At 34.2% G+C, this 12,589-nt stretch overlaps 1 protein-coding gene across 2 annotated transcripts in view; it reads left to right on the top strand.

Annotated features, from left to right (window-relative positions):
- Positions 1-12,589, top strand: part of RB1 (RB transcriptional corepressor 1) — a 130,245-nt gene that overhangs the window by 46,901 nt on the left and 70,755 nt on the right. For both annotated transcript variants that reach the window (XM_036831931.1, XM_036831932.1), the window contains exons 10-13: positions 2,012-2,121; positions 3,052-3,129; positions 6,273-6,360; positions 11,994-12,110. In XM_036831931.1, the coding sequence (XP_036687826.1) occupies positions 2,012-2,121; positions 3,052-3,129; positions 6,273-6,360; positions 11,994-12,110 (393 nt within the window). The remainder of the gene's footprint in view (positions 1-2,011; positions 2,122-3,051; positions 3,130-6,272; positions 6,361-11,993; positions 12,111-12,589) is intronic.

Raw genomic sequence — 12,589 nt, 5'->3', positions numbered from 1 at the left:
CAAATTTGATTCTAATTTGCTTTGCTATGCTTCTTTAAGCGTAGGAGCCATGATTAGTGCCATCAACATTATTGGCATTACTGTACTTGGAGCAACTCTTTTGAGGCTTTTTTTTTTGGCCGCAACGCGTGGCTTGCAGGATCTTAGTTCCTCCGCCAGGATGGAGCCCAGGCCCCGGCAGTGAAAGCCAAGTCCTAACCACTGGACTGCCAGGGAATTCACTCTTTGGAGTATTTTTAAAAAGCTACTTAATTGGATGTAGCTTTGGTTGAAATGACTGTGATTATGTGGTAGAAACGTTTTACCTTAGTGGTGTGCCATCCATCCATCTGTTTCTTTTCACATTTTTCCTCATATGTCTTGCTCTTCAGTGAGAACAGAACAACTGAGAACTTTATGTGGTAATGTATGGAGAAAAGAATGCTTAAATAAATGATGAAGAACAAGTACTCATTGAGGAAGCAGCGTTTCAGACACACCTAGTATCAGTCACCAAGACCAAAAGACATGAAATCAGAGAGCTAGATTGCTGATTTTATGGCCTGAGTTGGTAGCTAGTCTTCCTTGAGTTAACTAACTTATTCATTCAACAGTTATTTAGTGAGTGCTTAATATATGCCAGGCATTGTGCTAGATATCATCAATGCAGAGATTTAACTCACAGTCATTGTCATTAAGGTGCTGGTAGAAGAGATGGACACAGAAGTAGAACATTAACAGGAGTCTACAAGAGTCTAATAGATGTGTACTCAGGGTGTTGTGATATCTCAGAGGAGGGCTACCTCCTAATCCTAATCCAAAGTGGGCCAGATAGGTTTTGCGGAAAATTCTTTGGAGGTGATGTGATTTCTGAGCTGAGTAAGGTTTATGAGAAGTGGCATTTCCAGGGGTTGGAAATTATAGGTTTAAAGGCACAGTGATATGTGATAGTATGGTCTGTTCTGTAGAGTGAGTGGTAAGACATGGTACTAAAGAAACAAGAAGGGGCCAAAAGTTGTATTTCTGAGTTCTGTTACCAACTTATATACCAAAAAATATGCTGTTTACAACTCTAAAGAATCTTGGACATTCATAATTTTTTTCCCTCTGAAAGGATTACAGGGTTATTATTGAAAATTCAAGATAAACTTTACGTTATATAGCACTAATAGCTGCCAGTCAATAAATGATTGATAATTAGTACCTCACTGACATAGGGCTGGAATGACGATTAAGCCTAATCAAACATGAATGGCTGTTCGGCCTAAAAAACTTATGCAAACAAGCAAAAAGTTTACATTTAACTGGATTTTTTCCTACCACTCATTTTAGAATGCAATTTTAACTCTCTCAGGTTGGAAACACTCTGGCTTTAAAAGTCACAGGAGAAGGCTGCTAAATGGTTTTCTGTTGGGCATTGGTTTTTATATTATGATTAGAAAATTATGAATCAGAACTGATAAAAGAATTATAGATTGTAGCATTTGGAAAAGTGTCTAAGATTGGAAATAAATTGTGCAAGTATGTTAATTGGGCTAATTAATTGAGCTTATACTCTTGCCCAAGATACGTAACTGAAGCGAGTCAGAGTGAACCAAAGGATTTAGAAAAGATAGACAGAATACATAATAAAGGTCTGTTACAGTGTTTGAAAAATTATTTTATATTGATAAGTGTAGTAGAAGATTAAAAGTGAGTGATGTATAGGATGGAGGATCTCAGCAATTAAGTGGTTATAATAATGTCTTTTCATCTTACAGTTCCATCTCAGTATTGTTTTGTAGCATTGATGATCCTTGTCTAGATAAAATATGAGATATGTGTATAAAATAGGTTTAAAATTGAGTTGAAAAAAATTTGCAATTTTCTTTACTTCACTTTTAGATATGCCTTATTTATATTCCATGTGAAGTCTGTATAGTGTAAAATTAAGTGTATATTTTTACGAAGATTCTTTAATTAAATCTGTATTTCTGTGTACTGAGAAGTAATGACATGAAAAGGATAATCATCAATATTTTTTGCCTTTGAGGTGGAAAGTCTCTCTAAACAATATGAAGAAATTTACCTTAAAAACAAAGATATAGATGCAAGATTATTTCTGGATCATGATAAAACTCTTCAGGCTGATCCTACAGACAGGTATTATACATGATATATTATTATTTGTTGATATGCTGGTTCATTTTTTAAAAAGTTAATATAAAATTGTATTCTCTTGAATTGTCATATAGAATCCTCAAGTAGGGATGGTTGACGGTAACTACAGGCGCCTGTGAGATATTGTGTGTTCCGTTCCAGGCCATTGCAATAAAGCAAATCACGCAAACTTTTTGGTTTCCCAGTGCATGTAAAAGTTATGTTTACACTGTACTATAGTCTGTTAAGTGTGCAATAGCATTATATCCCAAAAACTACATTATTTCTAAAAAATGATAACCATCATATGACAATGCAGAGTTTACAAACCTTCAATATGTAATAAAACATAGTATCTGTGAAGCACAGTAAAGCAAAGTGCAGTAAAATGAGACACGCCTGTAAAAAATTTTTGAATGATTGTAAGTGTGGTTAATTTTAAGTCTTTAGCATGAAATCTTTTAATATTAACTAAAAAAATATGTATATATATATATAAAATTTGGAAGTTAAACACAAAATGTTTCAGATTTTATTTAAGTCAAAGTAAAGTTTTTGGAAGGCGTAATGTTTGAAAAACTTGAGTTTTGATATTTTTTGATACTGAACAATCTTGCTATTAATATCATCAACATCTAACATTCTAGAGAAAACAAACATCTAACTTGCACTTTCAAAAAAATTCTTAGTGATTGGTACACCATTTGTTGTAAACCTAGTGGAAAGAAACCCAACTTAAAAATTATGATGAAAAAAATAAAATTTTATTTATTTAAGCAGCTTCTGGATCATCTATTTCCTATCACTTCTATTATTTACTTAACCATTTTGTATGATGTTATGAGTCAACAGAAGGTACTTTACTGCTTTTTTGACTCATAAATCACAAATTGTAAGTTTTCAGTCTGAATGACTTTGCTTATCATTATTTAGTTTTGAAATGCAGAGAACACCACGAAAAAGTAACCCTGATGAAGAGGTAAATGTGATTCTTCCACAGACTCCAGTTCGGTATGAATTTTCATACTTTTGATTTTCATTATAATTATTTATTCAGTACTTTATAGTGCTTCGGGTTTATTCATTTGTTTCATTATATATTTGTATATATACATGCAGCAAATATATAGAGTGCTCTTTGTATGCCAGACATGTTGTTACTAGTTGCTGAGGATATGTTTATTAGACGTAGTTCTGTCTGTCCTTAAGGTATATAACCTAGAATGAGAATGTGTTCCATTTCAGTATATAAAAAAGAGGGAAAAAAAAGTATCACCATTTGCTCTGTATATAACCTAGAAAGATTGGAGCCATTTTTTAGTGTCCTTTTCCTCACTTGCTCCCCACACCTAATCTGTTTTCAAGTCTTGTGGAGTCTGCCTCCTGAGTATGTGAGTTCATCTGCTGTTCCCCATTCCTACTCTTCCCACCCTTGTCCAAGATAGCTCTGTCCTTCTCTTGGATTTTTTGCAGTAGCCTACTAACTGATCTTGCTGTTTCTACTCTCATGACTATCCCTCTCTCCCTATCACCAAATATATTCTCCAGAGAGCCCCCAGAATAATATTCTAGAAATGTAAATCAGATCATGTTCACCCTGCTGTTAAGTTTGTGATTGCTTCCTACTGCAATTGCAATACAGTGCAAATTCCTTAACAGTGCCTACAATACCTTATATGATCTAGCTTCTTTTACCTCTCCAACCTCGTCTTGTTTTCCTGCTCATTATGTACTAGCCAGTTTTCTGAACTCTCCAAAATCTTCTTTTGTACTCAGTGACCTTCACATTTGCTTTTGTTTCTTCTTGAAACTCTTCCTTCTTTTCTATGAATTGCCAACTACTACCCTTCTTTTAGGTTCAGCACAAATACTACTTTTTTGAAGACTTATTTCTCTGTGAAGTATTTTCCTTTATTATTCTTTCTCACAGCATCCTGTTCTATTCCTTCAAAGTATGTATCACAGTTTGTAATTATAAATTCATCTGTGTGTTTACTTGTTTTTGTCAATACCCACAATAGCCTTTAAGTCCATACCACATGGACCATGACTTTCTTGTTCACCATTTAATCATTAGGACCTAGGACAATACTTGGTACATAGTAAAACAATCAGTAATTTTTTCAAATGACTACATAGACACATAAAAATACATTTTTCTTTAAATATAGTAAGAGACGTAGGACAAGTTAATGAGATGGCACAGAAGGGACTTTATGAAGTGATATTTGAACTGAATTTTGAAACATGTAAGTTTGTGTCACAGGAGACTGGCAGCATGTGCAAAGGCATGGAAGTATGAAACAACATGATGCATCTGGGGAACTATAAGCAGCTCTGTATTGATGGACTAAATGGGAAGATGAAATGGCAGGAGAGGAGGGTGGGTACTAGATCATGAAAGGCCTTATATTCCATACTCAGAAGTTTGGACTTTAGCTTGTGCAGGATATGGCCTGTTGCTATACCTGGGTGTTAAGCAGGGCTAGGATGAAACCAGACTTGATTTCTGAAAGTTTACATGGTAGTAGTTTGTGAAGAGATGGACTGAGGAGGGCGTGGTGAGAAATAGAGAGACCTGTCAGTCTGTCACAGTGGTTAGGCAAATTAGGATAACCTGAGGAGTGTTTTTTTTTTTTCAAAGTACATATGCCTAGACCCGGCTGCCATAGACATAGTCAAAATCTCAAAATGCTCTATTGCAGTAATTCAGTTGAGAGATGCTGAAGATCTGAACCAAGAGATAGGCAGTTGGAATGAAAGAGCAAGAACAGGTTTGATAAATAGTTGATGAATTCATATTTAGAATATTATTCTTAAGGTATTTATGGGATATGAAGAAGATAATGTAGTAAGTAGTAGGATATAAGGATCTTATAGATTTGGGAATCATCAGGGAGAGTTAAAATCAGAAAAACAGGGTTGGGGGGGTGATGTGATGAATTGGGAGATTGGGATTGACATGTATACACTGATGTGTATAAAATGGATGACTAATAAGAACCTGTAGTATAAAAAAATAAATAAAATAAAATAAAATAAAAAAAAAAAAGAACCAGAAAAACAGATGAGGTTGCCTGAAGTGACGGTGCATAATAGCAATAACGGTTGGCTAAGGGCTGAACCCTAAAGAATGCTAGCATTTAAGGACGAGATAAAAGTTAGATTAAAGAGAATGAGAGGTGTGATTGGGGAGGCCAGAGAATGAAGCCAAAGAAGCCAAGGGAGGAAGGGAGTTTCAGAAGAGAGCAAGTGTTTAAGAGTGTCAAATACCTCAAGAAAATCAAGTATCAGAACAAATAAAAAAGATCTTTTGGTTTTAGCAGTTGGTCACTTATGGCTTTAGTCATTGTGGCTTAAGTAGATAAGTACATGTACACGTCATAGAAGCAATATATTTAAAAGTTGAGGAAGTGTAGATATCAGTTTAGAGAGGCTTGACTGAGAACACTGAACATGTTTTATTAAATAATATTTAAAAACCCTTTGACTATAAACATTCTACAGTTTTTTGCATCATTAAACAGTGCCTACAGAGTAGCAATGAACTGCTACTGCAAAATTGGAACATTAATATTTACTGTATACCATACACAGACACGTGCACACACACACACACACAATTATATAATTAAAGAGATCTTAAGAGATTGACCTACTTTTATGTTTTAGTGATGATGACTTCTAAAATTATGTATGCTTTCATCTTGAAGGTCTCTGTAAAGGACAGTCACTTGGTTCTCTACTTGAGTTACTGAATATCTTACCGTCTTTATTTGAAAATATTTAATATTTAATTGTAATAATGTTTTCTTAAAATATTACCATTTTGATGCCAGTTTATGTTTTATCCTTAAAATAATGTCATTACTTTCATCAATTGTTTTGTTGATATTTAGTTCTATTAGTAAATAAGCATATCAGTTCTTTAATTATAAACTTACTGATGATGGACATATGCTTTCTTAAAGATTTAAGTAAAATGTAATTCCTCATAAACAGCAGTACACTAAGGCTTTTATAAAATCTTATTTCAGAGAACCTCTTAAATAGGAGACAGTGAGATTGAAGATACGTGTAACTTATGAAATAGATACTTATCATTTTTTCTTTTTATTCCTTCATTGCTTAACACTTCTTCCTATTTTTTCTAGGACTGTCATGAATACTATCCAGCAATTAATGATGATCTTAAATTCAGCAAGTGATCAACCGTCAGAAAATCTGATTTCCTATTTTAATGTAAGTCATATATGAAACATTATTTATTATGATATCTTGGCAAATAAATTTGAAATTAGAAGTTAAAATACTGAGTGCTTTTTAAACACCCATTTCCCAACCAACATGTAGTTGTCTATTATCTTATTTCTTGCTTTTTTTAACTCTCCAAATTAGATATTATTAGTAGTATTGTTTGTTTGTTTTAAATTTTTATTTATTTATATTTATTTTTGGCTGTGTTGGGTCTTCGTTTCTGTGTGAGGGCTTTCTCTAGTTGCGGCAAGCGGGGGCCACTCTTCATCGCGGTGCGCGGGCCTCTCACTGCCGCAGCCTCTCTTGTTGCGGAGCACAAGCTCCAGATGTGCAGGCTCAGTAGTTGTGGCTCACGGGCCTAGTGGCTCCGCGGCATGTGGGATCTTCCCAGACCAGGGCTCGAACCCGTGTCCCCTGCATTGGCAGGCAGATTCTCAACCGCTGCGCCACCAGGGAAGCCCCAGTAGTATTGTTTTATTTAGACAGTGTTATTTTTAGATTTTCTCATATTTACTTTTTGTGTTGCTCACCATTCTTTTTTACAACTTAGACCTCACTTTCATAATTATTTTCTTCTTTCTTCAGATACATCTTTTAATCATTCCTTTAGTGGGGGTTAGTTTGGGATGAACTTAACAAGCTTTTTGTTTTGTTTTGTTTTGTTTTTTGTCTTAAAATATCTTTACTCTTGGACTTCCCTGGTGGTCCAGTGGTAAAGACTCCGCTCTCCCAATGCAGGGGGCACAGGTTCAATCCCTGATCTGGGAACTAAGATCTCACATGCCACAACTAAGACCCGGCACAGCCAAATAAATAAATAAATAAATTACATACATACATACATATATAAATATTTTTTAAAAAATATCTTTACTCTTATTTTTTGTAAGGTAGTTTACCTGGATCTTCAATTCTAGGCTGACTTTTACTTTATCTTAGTAGTTTGAAGATATTACTTCACTATTTCCTGGCTCTCGTTGCTACTAAGATGTTTTCTGTCAGTCCATCTGTTGTTCCTTTATAGTTAATCTATCTTTTCTCTCTGGCTCTTTTAAGATATTTTCTTTGAATGTGACATTAGACAGGATTTGACATTTGCCATATCTCTACAGTCTTTTTTATTTAGCCCACTTTCATTTACATTTCTTGAGTGGCCCTGTGTGCATTGCAGTTTGCAACTCCTGATGGACCCTGAGTTTGATATCTGAAGGACCCCTGCTAGCCTCCCTCCCCTCAAAAAAGGGAGAGAGGAAGAGAGAGAATGAAAACTAGTGTCTATATTCCTTGTTTGCTCCTTTACTCCTTTAAAATCAAGTGAGGCTTGGGAGCCACTGACATGCTCATCTGTGGCAGTTGGATGAGGCTAGGAGACTTACTAAAATTTGGCTTATCCGGTAAGTGCTTTGTGTGGTTAACATTCCATTTAATATCATAAGCTGCCTGTGGTTTTGTCATATTCTTTGTTGTCTTCTTGTTTATATTTCCACCCCCCCAAGAATTAACAGAGTATTTTCTGTCATCATATTCATAATTGTGTTGGCTCAAAACTGCTTTTGTTTGTCCAATTTGCATAAAGTTGCTTTTATTTGTGGGTTATCTGTAGCACAAGAATATTTCCCAAACATAGCTACCCAGTTACTTAGAACTTTTAGAAGGGATAATGGTAGAAGTAAAAAGAATGATAATCTCTCTCTTCTTAAATATTGTTTTTAATATTTCCTCCAACATTTGGAGTATGTAGGAAGTCTTTTTTATTTTAAACTACTTCAGTTGGGCAGAAAATTCTGCCTCAAAGACATTTTCCAGAGCTCAGTTTAAAGCTTAACATTAAATGACGCACAACAGTTTAACTGCAAAGTTTTATGCACACTACAAATGGCCTATCTCAGAGTGGGCATATCTTGAAGACCATTAAGTTTTTCTTTGAATTTGCTTCTTTATTAGTTCAGGTGTCTTCATTTTAAAAATTAATGCCATCTTTTCTTCTGTGTGTAAGTAAAATCTTAGAAGCTATAGACATTTTTTTCTTCCAGTTTTATTGAGATATGCTTGATGTACAGCTCTGTATAAGTTTAAGGTATACAGCATAATGGGTTGACCTACATACATCATGAAATTATCATCACAATAAGTTTAGTGAACATCCGTTATCTCATTTGGATACAAAGTAAAAGAAATAGAAAAAAAATTTTTTTCCTTGTGAAGAGAACTCTCAGGATTTACTCTCAACAACTTTCATGTATAACATACAGCAGTGTTAATTATATTACTCATGTTGTACATTACATCCCTAGTACTTATTTACCTTATAAATGGAAGTTTGTACCTTTTGACTGCCTTCATTCAGTTCCCCCATCCCCTACCCCATCCCCGCCTCTAGAACTACAAATTTGATCTTTGTTCTATGAGTTTGTTTGTTTCTTTTTGAAGTATAATTGACCTACAACACTGGGTTAGTTTCTGGTGCATTCCATATTTCTGTACATCTCAAAATGATCACCACGGTAAGTCTAGTTACCATTTATCTCTGTACAGAGATATTATATAATTATTGACTGTATTCCCTATACTGTACATTTCATAGCTGTGACTCATTTATTTTGTAACTAGAAGTTGGTACACCTTAATCTCTCTCATCTGTTTCTCTCTTTCCCCACATCCCTCCCTTCTGGCAACCACCTGTTTGTTCTCTATCTCTATGACTCTTTCTATTTTGTTGTGTTTGTTCATTTTTTTTTTTTTTTTTTAGATTTCACATATAAGTGAAATCATACAGTATTTGCTTTCTTTGTGTGATCTACTTCGCTTAGCATAATACTCTCTGGGTCCATTCTTGTTGTCACAAATGGCAAAATTTGTTTTTTCTTTATGGCCAAATAATATTCCATTGTGTATATATACCACATCTTTATCTATTCATCTATCAGTGGGCACCTAGGTTGCTTCTATTCTTGGCTATTGTAAATAATGCTACAATGAACATAGGGGTGCATATCTTTTCAAATTAAGTGTTTTCATTTTCTTTGGATAAATACCCAGAAGTGGAATTGCTGGATTGTATGGTAGTTCTGGTTTTAATTTTTTGATGAGCCTTCAAACTGTTTTCCACAGTGGCTGCACCAATTTACATTCCCACCAACAGCACACGAGGGTTCCCTTTTCTCCACACCCTCGCCAACACTTGTTATTTGTTCTCTTTTTGATAATAGCCATTAGACAGACGTGAGGTGATATCTCATTATGGTTTTGATTTGCATTTCTCTGATGATTAGTGATGTTGAGCATCTCATGTGACTGCTGGCCATCTGTATGTCTTCTTTGGAAAGATGTGTATTCAGTTCTTCTGCCCATTTTTTTAATCAGCTAGTTTGTTTTTTTGGTGTTGAGTTGTATGAGTTCTTTGTATGTTTGGATATTAACCCTTTATCAGATATATCGTTTGCAAATATCTTCTCCTATCCAGTAGGTGGCCTTTTCTTTTTGTTGATAGTTTCCTTCACTGTGCAGAAGCATTTTGGTTTGAAATAGTCCCACTTGTTTATTTTGCTTTTGCTGCCTTTTCTTCTGGAGTCAATTCCAAAATACCATCTCCAAGACTAATGACAGGGAGCTTACCACCCATGTTTTCTCCTAAGAGTTTCATGGTTTCAGGTCTTATGTTCAAGTCTTTAATCCATTTTGAGTTAATTTTTGTGTGTGGTGTAAGACAGTGGTATAATTTCATTTTTTTGAAACTGGCTTTCCAGTTTTACCAACACATTTATTGAAGAGACTGTCCTTTTCTTACTGTATATTCTTGGCTCTTTTATGGTAAATTAATTGATCACGTGCATGGGTTTATTTTTGGGCTCTCTATTCTGTTCCATTGATCTCTGTTTTTATATCAGTAACACACTGTTTTGATTACTGTAGCTTTATTATATAGTTTGATGCCTCCAGCTTTGTTCTTCTTTCTCAGGATTGCTTTGGCTATCTGGGGTCTTTTGTGGTTCTGCACACAGTATTGAATTGTTTGTTCTATTTCTGTGTAAATACCTTGGAATTTTGACAAGAAGTTTATTGAATTTGTATATTGCTTTGGGTAGTATGGGCATTTTAACAATATTAATTCTTCCACTCCATGAGCATGCAATAGCTTTGCATTTATGTGTGTCTTTTAACGTTTCTTTCATTCGGGTCTTAAGTTTTCATTGTACAGAACTTTCACCTTCTTGGTTAAATTTATTCCTAGATTTATTTTGGATACAACTGTACATGCGATTGTTTTCTTAATTTCTCTTTCGGATAGTTTGTTATTAGTGTATAGAAATACAACTGATTTCTGTATGTTGATTTTGTATCCTGCAACTTTACTGATTTTTTTTATTAGTCCTAACAGTTTTTTTGTGGAGTCTCTAAGGTTTTCTATATATAATATCATGTCATCTGAAAATAATGACAGTTTTACCTCCTTTCCAATTTGGATACCTTTTATTTCTTTTTCTTGCCTAACTGCTCTAAGACTTCCAATACTATGTGGAATAAAAGTGGCAAGAGTGGGCATCCTTGTGTTGTTCTTGACCTTAGAGGAAAAGCTTTCAGCTTTTCACTGTTGAGTATGATGTTAGCTGTGGGCTTGTCATGTATGGCCTTTATTATGTTGAGGTACATTCCCTCCATACTCACTTTGTTAAGAGTTTTTATCATAAATCGATGTTGAATTTTGTCAAATGCTTTTTCTGCATCTACTGAGATGATCACATAATTTTAATCTTTTATTTTGTTAATATGGCATATCATTGATTGATTTGCAGATATGGAACCATCACTGGGATAAATCCCACTAGATCATGGTATAAGATCCTTTTAATGTATTCTTGAATTTGGTTTGCTGATATTTTGTTAAGGATTTTTGCATTTGTATTCAGGAGGGATATTGGCCTATAATTTACTTTCCTTGTGGTGTCCTTGTTTTGGTATCAAGATAATGCTGGCCTCATAAAATGAGTTTGGGAGTGTTCCCTCATCTTCTGTTTTTTGGAATAGTTTGAGAAGGATTGGTAGTAATTCTTCTTTGAATGTTTGGTAGAATTCACCAGTGAAACCATCTGGTCCTGGGCTTCTGTTTATTGGGAGGTTTTTGATTACCTATTCATTCTTCTTACTAGTAATTAGTCTTCTCAGATTTTCTATTCCTTATGATTCAACCTTGGAAGGTTGTATGTTTCTAGGAATTTATCCATTTCTTCAAGGTTGTCCAGTTTGTTGGCATTCAATTGTTCATAGTAGTCTCTTATGATCATTTGTATTTCTGTGGTATCAATTGTAATATCTGTGAGGCTGTTTTTGATGGATAATGGAAAGGGCTAACAAATCTGTTCTTCTCTAACTTGCCAGCAGAAAATTTAGATAATAGAGTTTTTTAGTTGTACTCTAGTATTTTTTGGTCACTGTTATCCCAGAATGGAATCCTTTATGTTCCTCATATTTTCAGTAGTTGTATTTACCTAGTTTATTGTGGAAGTGTTTCCACAGTATAAATAATTGAGAGTGATAAGTCATGTACTATAGAACAGAAAATGTTAATTCTTTGATTAAACAGTATTCTCAATGTTAATTTATGTTTTTCCTTCTTAAAGAATTGCACAGTGAATCCAAAGGAAAGTATCCTGAAAAGAGTGAAGGATATTGGGTGCATCTTTAAAGAGAAATTTGCTAAAGCTGTGGGACAGGGATGTATGGAAATTGGATCACAGGTAACTTGAGTTCATTTTGATTAGTGCCACTATATAGTAAATAATTTCTAATGCAACATCTGTCCCAATTGTATAAATGCTGTAATAGTATCTGTCCAATAGTATAAAATATTGGCAGATACCATATCCCAGCTGCTTGTGTATGCTGCTACTTATGGAAAGCTTTATGGGACAGCTCCCCTCACTTCATTACAGAAACCAAAAGTAAACATGCAGAAAATTTTAGAAGAATTGTAGAAAATTTTAAAAATACAGTAAGAAAAAAATCAAAATCTTGCTAACATTAAGTTTTTGGTGTATATTCTTTAACTTTTACATATATGAATATTCATGTATGGATATACTTATACAAATGGAATCATATTATACATGCCATTTATCAGTGATATTATTAAATGATGTTGTTTTTACTATTGCTATTATTATTTCAGAAAATCTAAAACTAATATTTGGTAAGCCAGTGGGCTCTGGATCAGAGC

Source organism: Balaenoptera musculus, chromosome 18 (genome assembly GCF_009873245.2).
Source record: "Balaenoptera musculus isolate JJ_BM4_2016_0621 chromosome 18, mBalMus1.pri.v3, whole genome shotgun sequence".
In the NCBI taxonomy this organism is placed as follows: Eukaryota; Metazoa; Chordata; class Mammalia; order Artiodactyla; family Balaenopteridae; genus Balaenoptera; species Balaenoptera musculus.
Note: the sequence above shows the minus strand (reverse complement) of the source record. Positions and strands in the feature narration are given on the sequence as shown.